At 37.7% G+C, this 18,732-nt stretch overlaps 1 protein-coding gene across 1 annotated transcript; it reads left to right on the top strand.

The window, feature by feature from the left end:
- Positions 1–2,724: 2,724 nt before the first annotated feature.
- On the top strand, positions 2,725–4,684 carry DSM5745_01554 (uncharacterized protein; the record flags this gene model as incomplete). Its single annotated transcript, XM_026743570.1, has 6 exons — positions 2,725–2,800; positions 2,860–2,955; positions 3,005–3,153; positions 3,217–3,355; positions 3,404–4,026; positions 4,079–4,684. The coding sequence occupies 6 exons, from the start codon at positions 2,725–2,727 to the stop codon at positions 4,682–4,684; spliced, it is 1,689 nt and encodes a 562-aa protein (XP_026609415.1).
- Between the last annotated feature and the right edge of the window lie 14,048 nt (positions 4,685–18,732).

The raw sequence follows: 18,732 nt of genomic DNA, 5'->3' as shown, positions 1-18,732 counted from the left end.
TATTGCCATATGCTACCCCTGCAAGATGCACATAGTCATTGCACAAGGGACACATTCCCGATGTCTCAACAGATCCTGTCCATTAGAACAGCATAGCCCCATGAAGCCTATAAACGATCCTTCACCTCCCCCTGCTTCAATACCCTCAGCGCCCCTCCTCCCTCCACTGCCTAGTATACTTAAGAAACAGCCTTGCCCCCTTAAACCACCTGCATGTAACCCCTTGCCTTCTTTGCCTTCTCACGCGTATCTGTAACCCATGCACTATCCCCATGCCATTCAAGTACCCAGGAGCACACCCCTCCAGAACCGAGTAAAACAGCGCCCGGCGCATAATCTGAGCCGTATGCGCCTCCTCGCCTTCCTTGCCAGCTTTAATAATAGCCCTCTTCCTCTGCCAAACACGCTTCTCAGTCTCCCCGATGCAGTGCGCGATATGCTCGCGATGAAACCCAGCAAGAAGGCATTATTCCCTGTAACCGTCGCTAACCATCGCTAGACTCATGCCGAAGAAGAACAAGTTCAACAACCCATTCGTCGCATAGCCGTGCAGGGCTCCAAGGTTGCCCCGGCCCGGCTTGGGACTTCCATTTCTTATCTAGGCAGGGACTGTCCGCCGCGACCCGGGGTATTCATGCCCATGCGTGCGGCTGGACTCCCGCTCGCTTGGGGGCGCTTCGTACCCCGTGCCGAAGATTATGATGTCGAATGCGTACTCCTTCTCGCCGATTACGTGACTAGTCTCCGTTGTAGATATAGAGGGCTGTGATCGGAGCCCAGGAGCTTGGTGATGACTCGTGGGAACTAAAGTTGCTGCCATAGCAGCAAACTCAGGAGGTATATGCCCCACGATGCCCTTGGTTGTACGGTCGGGTACTACCTAGTTGTAGAGTCGGATAGCATGACTCCAGACAGAGACCCAACTTTATAGGCACAGGATCCATGGAATTGCAGCGCACCAATACTCGGTCGACGGTGAGGATGAAGGTGATGAAAATCGTCCACATGTATACTTCAACAGCATGGCGATCACCCTAGCGCTAAACTAAGCACACAGACTCCTTTCTATGCCCTCTGCAACAGTTAGGTTTGCCCATATTTGTGCCCTTGAACAACTATCCAGGTCCAGCAGCAGAGAAAGCGTCCCGTAGCCCCTGGTGATCTTCCCGAAAATTGGAACAATAACCATGGAACGGACAGACTACTCCACAACCAGAGTACCAGACCAATACATTTCCACCACAAGTATCCCTACTGCCGATGTGCCGAATGTGCCGGCCAGTGCGCAAAGTTTGCTAACGATGGACGATCTGCAGGTGCTGATCCCGGGCGACCTGGATAGGTACGTGGTAACTGGGCTGGATGAAGCTTAGGTTACCAACTCAGCACACCCAATACTAGTGCGGGAGCGTTAACGAGACCTTCTTGGCGCCAATAGTCCCAAGCCTAACATCAGTGAAGGGTCTGTTGTGGATAAATATTGGTTGATTCGGCGGGAATCCGGAGGACCCGAGGAGCTGGTTCAGCCACCTGCAGGGGCTACCGTACGAGGCAGGGCGATGGTTCAGGTCTGGGCTTGAAGCCATGGTAAAGGATTCTTCGCTGCGTCATAGGCGCGATCAGTATCTGGAAGAAAAACTCAACGTTACTTAACAGCCAACGCAGTAAGCGGGCGGGATGTGAACCCCGGGGCAGACCCTCACATTCAAGGCTAAGAAAGGCAATAGGTTAAGACAGCCCTCCGGAGCCCTGGAGCCTGAGCACCTGCCACCTGGAGAACGGGAGTAGTCCGACATGATCCGCGGCTAGTCGAAATAAGAAGGAGCAGGCTGTGTCGTGGTGGACGACGGAGTCCGGACGGGGATCGCTGAGATCGCCCGTCACCTTGATCGCCGTGGTGGTTAGACTGATCGTGCATCGCGTTTCCTTGACAGGGTAGGTCCTTTCGATTCTGCTAATCGGCACGACTTGGGCTTACTGCGTATTTTTGTCGATCCCACAGTTCTTCGTTGAAGGTTTGATGTGCAAGCGTCCGGGTACATAGGAAATTCCTCCACGTGGACGGGGCTCCTTTGTTCTCTGCTGTTGACCAACTCGCTGGAACGGTTCAGGGACAGGGACAAACGCAGGAAGGCCTGAAGGCTGGTCGAGGTCATCTCAAATGGTGAATGATAGTCGGTGGGTCTGGTGATCGTCTAGCGTGCGCGACCAGGCACGATGTTGCTTCTGCAAGCCTTTCTGCTTGCTCTATTGCAAGATGTACAATTGACAATAATGTCGAGTCCAGATACGCTAGCATTGTGCGCAGACAGCTGGGCTTGAAAGCCATGACTCGCGAATTGGAGCATCCGGCATGATATCAGACGCCCCGGGGAACGGCGGAGGGCCGGCACATCACCCATGGCTAGTTCCTGCTAGTGGCTGGGTCGCTGCGGGGTGAACGAACTGCTGGCCAATTCCTGATGAGTCCTGGGCCGTCTGAATGTGCCTGACCCGCTCGATGCTCGAACTGCGTTGACTCCTGGCGTTCATAAACATTCTCCCTCTCCGTCTCTCGTATCGTCAACTCTTTGAGACGTCGCAACGGTCGCCTCGCAATGCCCGTATAATGATACATTCATGATGTCTACTAATGTCTAATCCGGCCAATCTCAAGCCCTGGTCTTGCTGGCCTTGATCGCGTCCAACCCTGACAAGCCACGCGCGCCGCCGTCGCAGATGGCCATGGCCTCGAACAATTCCTTCACGTCATGTCCTGTGCCCTTTATTGCGGAGCTTTCAATCGGTGACACTGGCGGCTGTTCGTCCTCATTTTCCAAAATATGTCAAACCATGACTGACATACAACACACAATATAGACCTCCCCGGTCGCTGGTGCACGCCGCAGGTCATCGGCGATGAGACGGTTTCGTGCTGCTTCCCGTGCCCGTTCACGGATTGGCAGTACTCTGAAGGTGCGTCGTCGACACCTTAAACAAGTCTCCAGGTATTCATGTGCATTAGGATTCCACCCGGGAATCGTCCCATGGATTGCGCTCGGCGTCCTCGTTCTCATGGTCATCTCTGCGTTGACGTACATTCTTTTACCCGTTGAAGACACACAGCGGCATTACCTTACATCAAGTCCACTGATGGGATTTATTTTCATGTCGGTGCGTACCAATCAGTCAAGAACGTCTGTGAGCCTGTGAGGATGCTCATAGATTGTACTTTAGGTCGCATTCATTATTCCCCTCGGACACACCGACCACCACTGCCACGACGCAATCACGCCCAACGACTGGCTATCCGACACGACTTGCGCTTTTACCGGTTCTTTGATACTGTACGGCGTCTGGGTTCTTATCATCGGATGTACGCCTTATTCTATCCTTATACGGCAAGGCATAACTAACCGAGCAGGCTTCTTCCGCTCCCTCTCCCTCTACCTCCAACTAATCTGGGACGTTGAACCAGGGAAATGGTTCCGCTTTGTCTCTCTGTTCTTTATCTTTGGCGGCTCACTCGGCCTACTCGGCGTCGCACTCGGCGTGTCCGGCGTCTCCTACCAAGTCGGCAACATGTGCTACACCAGCTTCCCAGACAGCATAGGCTCATTCTGGGGCCCGCTCGTCGGCGTCGCGTTCATCTCTTGGCTCATCCAAATGTTCATCATGGTGTACTGTATCCGCGGCGTCATCACCCGCGGCGGAACGGCGCGGTTCTCGATCTTCAAGAAGCGTGCTGAGGACAGCGATCCGACGAGTCGCGCCGCTCAAGCAAGGAATATCAGACGGAATATCTGGCAGATTCTGGAACTGCAGTGGCGCGCTATTGCCATTGCCTGCTTGATACTGATATATGTGGTTTATGTTGCACAGGCGGTGCTCAGATGGGGCGATCCGAAGCAGTATAGCGACACAGAACTGCAACCATGGGTTGACTGTCTCGTCCGCGAGAAAGGTGACAAGACAGCCTGTCGCGACGAGGCCAGCACTATAGGCCCGAACCAGAAGGAGGCCGTTTCAGCATTGGCGCTGCTCGCTGTACGTCCTCCCCTTCCGTATCCTATAACCCGAACTATACTGACCGTGCCAGTCCTGCGGCGTCTGGGGCGTCATCTGCACAGCCCGCTACACCATGGTCCTCGGCTGGATCGACTGGTTCCACGACCTCTTCGACGCCCTCTCCGACCTGCTGCACGGCCGCGCCCGAAACGCCCGCATAAGCCGCAGCATCACACCGGGCCTGGGCGCAGAGCAGCGCCGGCCCAACACGCTCGATCTCGAACTCGTCCCAACGAACGATACACACTCGGACGCGGTAACCGCCGTAAACCCACCCAGCACCCTCGAAGAAGTCGACAAGCTCTACGGCACGCGCAAGTACCATATCCCGAAAAATAGCTTCTCGCGGCCGGGGACGGTGCACAGCATGCTGTCGCGCTCGAACTCGCACGCTACCTCGCTGTGGAATAATGCGGTGGCCGCGCCGGGCCACGCGTACTCGCAGTCTACGTCGGCGGCGTCGAGACCGAGACGGGCCAGTGCGTTCTCCGGCAGTACGTATACAGGGAGTACGTTTACCCCGGCCGGGAGTATCTATGTGGGTGATCCGACGGTGCAGAATACGATTACGACGACGATCGAGAGCACGAATTCGCCGCAGCATTCGCCGAAGGAGGGGGTGTTTAGTAGGGAGTGAACTCACTACTCATGCCCTACTTTTCTTATATCCAGCCGATACTCTCCAACGGCTGCGTCGATCGGGCCTTTGGACTTTGGGATCTGAGGCTGTCTGCCTTGCAGTGTGAAATGAGGATGAAGATGGGCTGGTGGGTAAATAGACCGCTAGCTGCAGTACCTCTGTTGTATACGGTAGGAGGTTGGCAATGCCATCTGATGATGTGACGATATTAAGGTTGATATCACTGACAGCCGCATCTGCGGGTTTCTCTTCTTGTATATACTATCTACCTACTCTATTCTACCATTCTATATATGCATAATAGCAATGAAAACCACCAAACCAAGACCATAAACGTCCCACTCCCACTTACACCACTCATGTCCCTACAAGATCATTCAAACTCCCGTGGCCACGCTCCGAGGATCAGGACAGGTCCTTAGGATCTCCACCATTGAAAACTCTTTCGTTCTCCATCCCATCTCCATAGTAGGGCACCATTCCGGGAGGGTATATTCAAGGTTGATAACACTTGAACGTTGCTGTTATACGGCAATTGTTAGAGCGCACTCCATCAAGCAGCCGGGCTAGCTCAATCGGCAGAGCGTGAGACTCTTAATCTCAAGGTTGGGGGTTCGACCCCCCCGTTCGGCTTCTGTTTTTGCTCCTGCTGCCTGTGCCTGGGCGTGGTTGATGGAAAATGAAAATTCTTGCACGCGCCGTGGGTGTGGATGTGGATGGGATGTGGATCCGAGGCCCGAGGGTCGTAGCGGACCATGCCGGTTCCAGGGGGTCCCGGCCAACGGCGATTTGACGGGGAACAAACGGGTTATTGTTAGCCCGACATTAGCAAAAAATTAAATATATTTTATAGTTAAATTAAAGCAATATTAAGATAGCTATATAATATTTAATATTAACCAATATTAAAACGCGAGGTAATGTTAGTTAATTATAATATTTAGTATAGCTGGATGGTGTTGGTAAGGGACAATGTTAAGTTAATAAATAATATTAGCTAGGCATAGTATTAACTTAGCTAGGCAGTATTACTTAAATAAATTATTAGATTATATGATTAATATTATTTAAACAGGATGCTGGATAAAAATAGTTAATATTAGCTAAATGGAACATTATGGGCGGTATATAATATTAGCTAAAGTAAATATTAAAAGTAGCAGGTAGTATTACTTATAATTAACATTAAAATGGTTAGGTAATATTAGCTTAATAAAATATTAAATTTTTACTTAACTATTAAAAGTGGCCTCCGAGCGTTGGCCGGCTGTTAAATTTTAGCTTACCTATTAAATTTTTATTTAATTATTAAAAATGGCCTTTAAGTGTTGGCTGGCCGTTGGATTCTGGCTTACCCGTTAAATTTTTACTTAGCTATTAAAAGTGGCCTCCAAGCGTTGGCCGGCTATTAAATTCTAGCTTACCTGTTAAATTTTAGTTTAGCTATTAAAAGTGGCCTCCAAGCATTAGCTGGCTGTTAGATTCTAGCTTATTTATTAGATTTTGGTTTAGCTATTAAAAGTGGCCTTTAAGTATTGGCCGGCTATTAAAAAAAATATTTTTAGTATTGGCTCTGGGCTAGCACTGTTACCCTATGTGTTAATAGTTGCTGCTTACCCTTTAGGTGCATTAATAATAGCGCAGGCTTTATAAAGCTGCTAATACTGTAGTTATAATACTTGTGTGCTGCGTTTATTTAATTAATCACGGGCCTTTTATATAAGGGCGGTGCCTAATCTTTATCCGCGCTAAAGATGGTGATATAAAATATAGTAAACTTACTTAAACTAATTTATAAAAACCTGTAAGCAGCGGCGGCTTTGCTAGCTAATTAATATAAAGGCTTTATCTTAAGTTATTTCTTATTTTAAGTAGGTGGTAAAGATTTATATCCAAGCACATTTGCTATAAGGTCTACTATAAAAAAGAAATGCAACTTTTAATGGCGGATAATACTTTAATTTAATCTGCAATTAACTTATTAGCTAAGAGCTTTTATATTTGCAAATGCTATATAAGTTATAATAGTATTAAGGTAATAGGGGCGCCCGTGGGCGGGCGCCCGCGTGAACATAAACTTACTTATTTAGCTAATATATTATAAATAGCTTTAGAGGTTATATGGGCTGCGTGTATATTTACAGCCTATTAGTATTAATAGCTTAGGTTATAAAAGTTGCTAAAGTTAACTGTTTAACCTCTAGGTGCCCAGCGGGTGATATTCCTAGATGTTTAATGTAAATAGCTAGTATAAACACGGGCGGGGAACTTAAGTTATACTCCGGGATTTTTATTAAAAAACTAATAATATTACTTGCTTTAAAAGATTATTAGCTTTAATCCCGGCGTTCTTTATATATCTATATTATTGGCCCTAGTGTGTTATTAGTCCCCGGAATGTCGCCAGGGTTATTAGCTATTAAATTAAAGTTTTAAATAATACTAGGATTTAAGCCTAGCCATGGTAAATTAATAAGTGTTTTATATAGCCCAGGTATCCGGTACGCAATTAGCAATAATTCCAGCCATAGCATGTATAAATCTAGTAGCCTATTAAATAGTATTAGCATTAATTTTAACCATAAAAAAGGAGTAATATTCCTTGGCAGCTAAGGTGCTGATCCAAGGCTGTTTAAGCCGTGTAACAGCATTAAAACATTGTTTTTAATTATTAAGGCTTTTATTAACCACTCTTATATATAGCTTACATGTTAGCCGGATATTAGCTGGACGTCAGCTAGACGCGTAATAGTAATTTATTATAAACACATAATAATTATATCCTAAGATCACGTTAGTAAAGAACTATTAACAAGAAACTAGTATAACTTTATAATTTTTAGTTAAAGTTTATAATTTTTAGCTAAATGCTAATTCCTGTGGCAAAAGTCTAGTTATTTAAAGTAAATTAAAGGGGTGCAAACGTACCTAAGTGGTAAAAAAAGAGATATAATTTAGAATCTATTAATATTAAGCCTGTAAAAGTTAAAAATTAAACCGCGGAAGTGCAGTTCTTGGCTAAATATTCCTTAAAATTAGGTATTTATAAATAACGCGTGTTATAAACAAGCTGCCGCGTTAAAAAGCTAGGAGATAGTAAACATACTAATTAGCTTAATGTTTTTTAAAGAAATTTTATATTTATAAAGATTTAAGCAAATGCAACCGTAGCAAAATTCTAGACTTAATAGTAAATAAAGTTTAAAGTAGTGGATTGTTCCGTGGATTTATATTTAGTTAGCAAACATCCCTAATTTTAATTTATAAAGAATAAACAAACTGTTCTAACGGCATTCTGTAACTATAAAATGTAGCGGCGATATTTATATAATATAGGACTATGTAATCCAGCCTTATTAATATATAGCTATTATTTAGTGGCGTAGGAAAGTATAAATAGCTTAGTAAAGGGGCTAGTTATAGCGGGGTAAGGTAATATTATAAGATAATTAGTTAGAGAGCTAGCAAGTCCATTATTATTAAAATATGTGGGTAGCAAGTACTATTAGCAGTTGCCAGTAAATAAAAAAAGAAGGTTAAGCTTGCTATGCTTTTATATACTGCTATTTTTGCTGTAGCTTTTTATAAACCTGGTATTTAAGAAGCAAGCTTGTTAAGGCTTTTTAAACTTTACTAATCTTATTTTTTCTTACCACCATGTTTATGCTGCCTACTACCAGGAATAGGTACCCGGATGTAGTCCTGTTATGCTTTAATATATTTATGGTTTTAATAGGAAGCTGGAAAGCTAAATAGGTGTTTAGCTAGGCTGTGTTACTTTTAGCTTTAAAAAAAAGGTGTGTGCGCTAATTTACAGGGCTAGGATTAAATAGCAAAGTTTTTATACAAGGGTATATTAAAAAAAGAACCTGGCAAGGGATGCTTTTTAAATACCATAATAATTAGTATAATTTATAAAAAAGAATATTAAAGAGACTAGAAAAGGTGCTAAACCTTTTAATGCACAACGTACCTGCACAAGTTTTTAGCTTTTAATATAGTAGCTAAAAAGCAAAGGAGAGAAAAAAAAGCTAGAAAAGAACTCTTTTTATGTATTAAAAATTAAATATATTAAGCTATTAAGAGATATTAACATTGTTATGGTGTTTAAAAGATAGAGAAGAATAAGTTGGTGTTACAGGACGGAGAAGAAAAATAAACCATGCCTGCCTTAATAAGATTTTTAAAAAATAAATTAAAACATGTAAGAATAATAAAAAGACTCGCCCGATGTAGCCGTTCAAAAAAACTATTTTTAAAGGTGCTACTATTTATATAGCAGCTGCTATATAAACTATAGCGCCTTTGGAAATATTTTAAAAGGTAAAGGGGGTACCCTTTGTAAGGGCGCCCTAGCACCCAGATGTTCTCTACTGACAATGATAAAGCTTGGCAAAGTATCTTCGACCAATGAGAATGAAGTATTCAGAACCTTGATGAATTTAACCAAAAGGATTGCTTGGAGAACTTAATACACCATGGCCTTTGGCCTTTTTATATAGGCCTTGCCTGGAGGCCTAAGGCCTCCAAGCAATCCCCTAAGCTATCCCTATTTAGGAAGTAGGTGGTATTTAGATATTTTTGTATTCGCGCCCCTTATAGCCACTTCCTAGCTATTAGGGCAATTTAGTGCAAGGTGCGCCTTTATTTTGCTGCCTAAATGGTGCCTAAAGCCCGAGGTCCCCAAGCTAAGGTCCCCGGTTAGAGCTAACACTATGTTAGACCTGATGTTGTGTTGGATTTAACGTTATATTAAGTCTTGTATAGTAATTTATAGTGGTAAGGTTTATTAAGTTAAATAGGTGCCTAAGGCATCCCGCACGGGTAACATTAATGCTTTGCGGTGGTGTGACCTGGGTGCCTTAGGTATTATTTAATGGCGTGACCCGGATTAATGTTGGCTTTAATAATTTTTTTTTCCTTAGAAAAATGGATTGTCCGCGATCCAGCGCTAGCTGTTTTAAAAAGATAATAGGTAAGTAATTTATAATACTAACTTATTGTTATATTGCAACATAATAGCGTTTTTTATTATTGCTATTTTTATTGTTTATTATTTTTGGTTTAAGACATTAAATAATATTTAACACTTTATTTAAAATACCTTACTACCTATTTGCTTCCGGAAAGGCGCCTAACTATAAAAATAGCTTTCTTGTTAGTTTGACCTAAGTCTAGTTTTTTTAAAACTTTAAACCTTAAATTGCTTTTATATAGCTAGACTATATAACTTTGTTCTAGCTCCTGTTTTATTTTTTTACCTTGTTTTTTATTTTAATTATGCCCAAGTGGAATTGTTTTTTTTTTGGTGCGGTGCTGCGCTTTGTTAACACTAAAAAAGCGCGGCTGGTAGCTCTTCTTACTAGAAACTAGGAAAATAAGGTTTAAATAAAACCTTAAGGGCCCCTTGCTTTTAAAAATTACCTTTTTTTAGCTGCTTGCCTAGTTACTCCCCCGGTGGTAAGTCCCCTGAATAATTTTAGATAAAGCTTTTGAGGCTTTTTTTTAAGTAGCAGTGGATAGCTAACTGTGAATAGTATTTTTTTATTTTGCTAATTTTAAAAATAATTTTTTTTTTAGCCTGTATTTATGTGCAGGGCTTTACTTTAATAATAAGTATTTTCTTGCCTGTAGTAGCCTGTCCGGAGGCATTCCGGCGATAGTGTATTAGTGTTAAAGCATGCTAACTTAAAACTTGTTAAAACCAGTAACCTATCTTATTACTGTTTTTTATCCCCCGCCGGGCCGCTGTTAATTAGCTTATAAATAATATGTATAACTGTTACGGGCTTTTTAAGCCTAATAATACATTTCCTAATTTTTTTTTTTGCTTGTTAAGCGTTTTAGATAAAAATGTCCTAAATAGTAATAATAATAATATTAATAATAATGCTAGCACTGCCGCGCCCTTTATGGTTACCCCCTTTGGTTTTATTTTTTTTACTTTAACTTCCTTTACTTTTGTTGTAGCCGGCCCCGCCCTTTTAATAAAAGTAAGTCTTTTTTATCCCCTTTTGAATAGCTTCCGGTACGGATGGCTAATAGCTTTTAAATATACCTTAAATATGCTAAGGCAATCTTCCGGGATGGTGGAAAAATAAAAGATGTAAATAATTAGTAAATTCTTGCTATTAGTGGTAAACTAGTGGTGTTCCCCAAGGGGAACCTTTATGGGCCTTATTATAATTATATTTTTTAGGGTCCGGGGTTGGCGTGTGTTTAGTACTATAGTAATAGTAATAAATACAAGCCTATTTTAGTTTATATATATAGTAATATTAATATCTTACAATGCTTGCCCGCTAATAGGAGCTTGGAAAAATATATAAGCATGTAAAAGATATTTAATAAGCGCGCGGAGAATGTCACCAAGGCTTTTAATAAGGTGCTGGTAGAAGTTTGGTTTATAAATAACTTATGTTATGCCATTTTTATGCTTGTTAATAAGCTTTGCTTATTTGCCGGCAAGTCTCTGGCCGCTTTTAACAAAGGGTATTAAGAAATATATAGTGAAAATATATTTAATATAACTAATCCTATTATTACAGCAATCTTAGATTTTGTTTTTTAGGAGCTTTATGTTTTTATTTGCGCCCTTTTTTAGGGTTTTATATAGCTAGCTTTTGGGCGGTCTTGTGCCGCTTTAATGTTTTATTTATTTTTTATTTTTAAAAAAAGACTTTTTTTTTTTTAATATGCTTTTATAAATATAACTTGTAAATTTTAGTAGTTTGGAGCTATTTAGGTTGCAGTCTGTTAAACCTTAAAACTATATAAAATAAAAGAGGAAGGTAACTGTTTTTACCTAGGTCCTTAATATGTAAGTTTAATATTATTTTTAGGGCCATAGGTAGTCCGGATCTTGTTAGGAGGTGTTTTGTTTGTAATAGTAGTTTATTAAACCTCCAAACCTTTTGGGATATAAAAAAAAGGTAACCACTCCGCTAGTTTTTTAGCTTTGGTAATATAAAAACCTAGTAGGTAAAAAATTATTATTACTTTTTCTTGGACCAGGGGTGTTTTAGTGCTGTTTTAGCTAGTTTATAATAGTTTTTTAAAGCCTCTTGTGCGTGCTTAAGATTTTTAAGTGGTTTTTATAAGTTTTTATAGCTAGGCTAGCCTTTTTATTTAACTAGAAACTAGTTTAGTTTATAAGCATGTTATTTAGCAAGAATAGCTTTAACTTTTTATTCTTGCTTTTTATTAATAAGTTCTGCGTCGGGCATTTTTTTATCCCCCTTAAATCCGGGTTGCTTGGTGTAAGGCCTTAGCAAGGATATATAAAATACTAAATGAATTTTTAACTAAGCATAATAACTAGTAAGCCGGAGCCAATACGCCTGCTTTTTAATAGGTTTAATAATTTTAAAGGGACTATTAAACTTTTGGTTAAGTTTTTTGCTTGGCTGGATTGTTTTAATATTACATAGTAATAGTAAAACGTTATCCCTGACCTTAAATTTAGTAGGGGTATGCTTTTTATTATGGTAAAGGGCTTGCTTTTTTTAGGCCTTATTTATATGGTTTTGTAATTTGTCTCGCAACTTTTATAATTAATAAAGTTTGTTTTTTAATAAGAGATGTAATATTTTTTCCTTGTAGTTTTTTAGCAAGGAAATAATAGGTTCCTGGCCGCGCGAGGCTATCTAGGGTGCGTATTTAGTTATGTTATGCTTTAAATTATTATAGGTAAATAATATAGCTAGTAAAAATGCAACCTAATTATTTTACTGGAAGTTATAGTAAATACGCAGGTATGTTTTAAGTGTTTAATTTTATTATTTAGTTTAACTATTTAACTACGGATGGTACACGGTGCTAAGGCGTTTTTTAATTTACAGCGCTTAATAAAATAATTACTAATAACCTAAGGTAAATAGTAAGCCTTAGTTAGTAACTAGGCTCCTGGGTGCCCCTGTATTATATACTATTTTTTTAATAAACTTATTAGCTAGCTTTTTAGTATTAACTTTTTAGGTGGTGGGGATATATTTTACTTTTTTGCTAAAATAATTTACTATTACTAATATTATGTTATACACGCGGCCTTTGTACTTTAATAAAGGTAGGCTAATAATAAAGTTTATAAAAAGATTTTTTTACAGTGTATTTAAAACTAGTAAGGAGGTAAGCTAGCCTTAGGCTAGCTATTATAAAGCTTTAGACCTTTAATATAGGGGGTACCCTTTAACATACTCTTGCACTTTTTTATTAAGATTTTTTTATTAAAACTTATACTTAAGTAGCTTAATAGTACGCCTGTAACTAAAATAGCCTGTATAGGAATTATTATAGTATACCCTTATAATTTTATGCTGTAATATAAACATGGGAGGGATATAAATAGCCTTTTAGTAAAAAAGAAGATTATTTTTTACATGCTAGTGCTTTAAATAGGAGCCTTGCCTTATTTTAACTAAAATTATTTTTTTTAGCTACTGCTAAATATGGCCGGCGTGAGCGTTTTTATATTAGGCTTTAAGTAGCTTTTGCTAAAGGGGTTTTATAGCTGGTCCGGCGGGTTTTTTCTCGCGGGCTGCCTTTATAACCTGTAACTTAAGATATATTAGCCCCGGGAGCTAATACTTTTTTTAACCTTTTTTTAAAGGGGTAACTAGGCCCTCTGGCGCCTGTTTAGTATTAGTTTAGTTAAGAAATAACTTTAACTTTTTTTATAAAGTTAAAAGTAAACTAACTTGGTGCTTCTTGTTTCTTGCTTAATAGTTTAGGCGCCTTAATAATATATTTGCTAAATTAAACCTCCCTGGCTTATACTTAATTTTAAAGTTATAAGTTATTAATAATTTTGCTTAACAAGCTTGCCTTTAATTTAAGACCTTTATTTTAAAAAAGTACTACAAGTTATTATAATTGCACTAAACATGTATAAGATACGCAAAGCCCTCCAGGTAGTGTTATTACTTTTTAAAAAACTTAATAACTACAAGTAGTTCCTGATTATAAACCTTGTATTTTAGTTTTGGTTTATAAAGCTATTAAGAGTAGAAGGTAACAGGCCGCCACTAGTTTTGTTTTTTTTTACTAGGTATTTTTTTCTAATTTAACTGCGTAATAATGCTAGCTATAACAAAACTTAACGCGTTTATAATAATAAGGATTTTTTTTTTTAGGTTAAAATGCTGTAATACCAGAGGCTGGGTAAAAGTAAATTTAACCCTTTTAAAAGCTTTTTGTGCGTTGTTCGGTCACGAAAAGGGGCTATTTTTATGCTTTTTAACTATTTTTTTTAAGAGCTATGTTATAGGGCGAGTTACTTTAGTATATTTTTTAATAAATTGTTTAAAGTAGTTTGCAAACCCTAAAAAAACTTGTAACTTATGATATAATGTTAGCGTTGGCTAATTAATAACTATTTAACTCCGCACTGGGTTAATAGATATTTTGCCCTGGCTAATAATAAAGCTAAGAAACTTTATTTTTTTTTGGTGAAAACTGCACTTTAATAATTTTGTATATAGATTATGCTTTTACAGGTGTTTTAGAACTTCTTGGATATGCTAAATATGCTTTTTTTTAGTTTTTAAAAAAATTAGGATGTTGTCTAGGTAAACCATATAAAAATTATTAAAAACCCTGCTTATTACTATATTAATATAGGACTAAAATATTGCGGGTGTATTAGTAAGACCAAACGGCATAACTATATATTTATAGTGGCCGTACCGGGTCCGGAACGCCGTTTTTTACTTATTTTTTTGCTTTATGTGGATACGGTAATACGCGTCACGGAGGTTAAGTTTAGTAAAGTATTGCGTATTTACTAACTAATCCATGAGTTTGTTAATACAAGGTAATGAATAATAATTTTTTTAAGTTATCGCGTTTAAACCTTAATAATTAATATATAAACGCAAAGATCCGTTTGCTTTTTAGGTAAAAAGAACGGGCGCTCCTGCTAAACTTTAAAATGGCTGTATTTAACCCCTTGCTAGTATTTTGTTAAAATACTTTTTTAAAGTTAATAATTTATAACAGGAAAGGCTATAAATAGGCCCCCAAGGAGGCGTTTTGCCTTTTTTTAAGAGAATCTTATAATACACTTTCTTGCTTGGAAGTTAAGACGCTTCTTTCTTAAAGAAGACCTAACTTTATTTAGTGTATTAGAAAGGCAGGACTGTAACTAGTATATTTTTAGTTTTTTTTGGTTTATATAAGATTAAGAGCACAGGACCCTTTTTTATTATCTTAATAAATTTTTTTACTAGTTTAATTTAAAAGCATGGGGTATAATGCCGCCAACGCTATTAATTAGTGGTTAGGAGGATGTTTAAATTTACTTTGGCTATTTAAAACTGTTTAAGCACGGCTTGGTACTTATTGTAAATAAGATTAATAATATAAAATATTATGTTAAATATTTTTATCTTGCCAATAAAATTATGGATTTATATTTTGGCCTTAAATTAGCTATAGCACGGAGTAGTTTTTTTATTAGTATATTAGACTGGTTGTAGTATCTGGTCTGTAGCTGTTTTAATTTCTTGTTTTTTTAAAAACTAAATTAAAAGAAAATTTACACTGGCCCTAGTATTTAGCAAGGCTTTAAACTATTTATTTAAATTATTTTTTTAAACTTATAGATCCGCTAGGATAGGGAATGTGGTGGGTTTATTTACACTAGTTAAAGTTAATAGCTTAGGGCCTGGTAATTACTATTTAGTTTTTGGTTTTTTGTTTACTTTTATTTTGGTTAGGTAATTTTTTATAAAATACCCTTTTGCGCTGCACGTATAGCAGCGATTTTTTTTTTTTTATTTATTTTTTTTTTTAGGCAAGAGCTGACGCTTGGCTTGTGCTAGCTTTTGCCTGCTAGTTTTACCCTTAAAGCTATGATGATTTTTTTAACCTTGCTTTCTTAAGGGCTGTCCTAATAAATTTTAATTTTTTTTATTTACTAGAATGCCCTTATTTTAGCTTTAGTTAGTACCTTTTGCTAGATTCTTGTTTTTTATAGTAGAAGGGTTCTTGTTATTTTTTTTTTAGCTGCTATTTTTAGGCGCTTTTTGCTTCTTACGTGCTAAAATTGATTTATATTAGGTTATTTTTATATTAATGCCTTTAAAGGTAGTTAAAGGATTTTGTAGGCGCGCTATATACTATTAATATAGCTTATTTAACATGTAAATATAAATAATAGCTTCTTTGGCAGTGCCCTAAAGGGGGTTAAAAACTATTTTCTAGAACTTTGCTAATTATACCTTTAGTGATTAGCTATTTTATTAGTTGTTTATAAAATGCTTTGTTTTTTAACTAGCTTAATTTTTTTTTAGGTTAACTTATTAGTGTATAAACTGCTTAAATATTGCCCACGTGGGTGGCTTAGTAAGCTTTTTTTACTTTGCATGCCACTTGTATTATATATTTTTTTTAACTTTGCCTACTAAGTAAATAACTTTACTTATTTTAGTATTATACTACACAAGGGCTCTATTAAACACATCCCTAAGATTATTAAGAAATGTTTTTAGTTTTGTTAAGTCCTTGCTATTAAAAATCTTAATATTTAAAGGCTTTAGTTTTTTTAGCTTAGGCTTATTTTATAATAATTACCGTGCTAATGCCTTAATAACCTTATTTTTAGTAAATATTTAAGGTTATTTATGTGCTTGGTCCTAATTAGGCAGTGTTTTGCCTGCGGTGTTATTACTATTATTTAAGCTTGATGGGTTAGATAGCTTTTTAGGATTTCTGGCGGGCGGAGGTGGCTTATCTAGCTATTAATTTTTTTTAGTTTGCCAAGCCGTTTGCTTGCCCTTATTAGGCTTTAGTTTTAATAGCAAGTCTTGCTGCGGTATTACAGTAAATGGCCTAGCTATAGGTATTTTTAAGGTAGTGTTTTTAACTAAAATGGCGCCTATTATAATATATTTAGGGTTAATATACTGCATAGGATTTTTAAAAAGGTAAGGCGGCAAAGGATCTTCTTAAGCCTTACCTATTAAAGGGAATAAGTTATTTGGTTTATAGTTTAAGTTATTAACCTTAATAACAAGGGTGTTATTGTATGTTGGTAACATAGGTTTAGGTGGGAATAATAATCCCAAGCTTTCTTATACCTAAGTTTATATTTTAGGGACCTTAACCAGAACGGCTCCGGTCCGCCTTTATTTATTTAAGGATCTGGTTTGGGATACCATGTTAATAATATTTAAGGATTAATAAAAAAAGCAATTCTAACTGTAAGGGCGCCCTAGCACCTAAATATTCTTTACTAATAATAATAAAGCTTGGCAAAGTATTTTTAACTAATAAAAATAAAGTATTTAAAATCTTAATAAATTTAACTAAAAGGATTACTTGGAAAACTTGATATATTATGGCCTTTAGCCTTTTTATATAGGCCTTGCCCGAAGGCCTAAGGCCTTTAAGTAATTCCCTAAGCTATCTTTATTTAAAAAGTAGGTGGTATTTAGATATCTCTGCATCCGCGCCCCCTATAACCACTTCCTAGCTATTAGGGTAATTTAGTGCAAGGCGCGCTTTTATTTTACTGCCTAAACGGCGCCTAGAGCCCGAGGTCCCCGAGCTAAGGTCCCTGGTTAGAGCTAACGCCATATTAGACCTAACATTGTGTTGGATCCAACGCCATATTAAGTCTTGTATAGCAATTTATAATAGTAAGGTTTGCCAAGCTAAATAGGTGCCTGAGGCATCCCGCACGGGTGACGTCAACGCTTCGCGGTGGCGTGACCTGGGTGCCTCAGGCATCGCTCGATGGCGTGACCCGGATCAATGTCGGCCCTGACACCCTTATAGACCTTAAAAAACAGCGTTTTTCAGAAAATTTTAAAGATTTAAAAATTGCTAAGTTAAGCCGGGTTGGGCAGTAGTTATATATTCATAATTTAACTTATACCTTGTTTTTTAAGAGCCCTAAACTAGCCTAGACAAAGGTTAAATAGTTTACTAGAGTATAACTAAAGGTGACCTATTATAATTTATAGTAAGTTATTATTTTGCCTCCTACTTAAGCTATTTGTAAAAAAAAATTTATATTTAAAAAATAAAGACCCTGGGACAGTAATAGCTAATAACCTGCCTAAAAGAAATTTATATTTTATATGTAATGGAAGACCGGGTTAATAAGGCTGCTAATATCTAGTTTAAAACTTAAAGGTATTTTTAATATTAGTACTATAAAGTGCCTCTTAGCCCTAATACCTAGAAGCCTAATAATTTATTTATTTATAATGTTTTTTATAAGGACTGGGAGGTGTAAAATAGTGTTATTACTTATCCCACTGTTAACCATTGGGCTTATAAAAAAGAAGACCCGTTGTTAATTATTTGTTAACTAATAAAAAAAAATCCCCTTAATATATGCAAAGCTATCGCGAGACTAAATAAAATCACCCTTATAAAGGGTAACGCGTTTTTTTAACCCTTTTAAAGCCAGTTAGCCTATTAAATAATTTAGGAGTAGTAGCATAAGTTAAAACCCAAGCTTGCTAATTAAGTAGTGACGTGTAGAAATAATAAAGGCAGATAAATTAGGGTTAAGTGGGTGAAGGTCTGGATAAAAAAGAAGTTAAGGAGTTATAAACATACCTGGTATTAAAGCTAATCTTGGTATACCATTGGATTGGCTTTTGTTTAAGCTTAATTATATGCGGCTGTAAATAATCCATTAAATAGGCATCTTGCATACCAGCCTGGAACTAATGGGTAATTTTTAGCTGCTATACCTTTAATGTGACTTTGTAAATTGCCTTAGCATTTTTTTGTTTTAGCAGGACCCGTAGTGAAATAGCTTTATAATATATAATATTAACTGTTTTTTTTTTTGTTGATTTTAGCTTTAAACTTTAATTAACTTATGGCAAGAAGCTTTTAGAAGAGTATAGGGTAGTGCTTTGCCATAATTTATAGCTTATTTAGGGATATATTATATTTAAAAAGGTTTTTATTAATTGCTATCCCTAAACTAATCCGAAAAGACTAATTAATAAGTAGAGATTTTATAATTTTATGATGATTTTGGAATTATATAAAATACTTAAAAAGGCTAGAAAAAATAAAATTAG

Source organism: Aspergillus mulundensis (genome assembly GCF_003369625.1).
Source record: "Aspergillus mulundensis strain DSM 5745 chromosome Unknown scaffold_0, whole genome shotgun sequence".
In the NCBI taxonomy this organism is placed as follows: domain Eukaryota; kingdom Fungi; phylum Ascomycota; class Eurotiomycetes; order Eurotiales; family Aspergillaceae; genus Aspergillus; species Aspergillus mulundensis.
The sequence above is the reverse complement of the archived record's forward strand: the minus strand, read 5'-3'. Positions and strand labels throughout refer to the sequence as shown.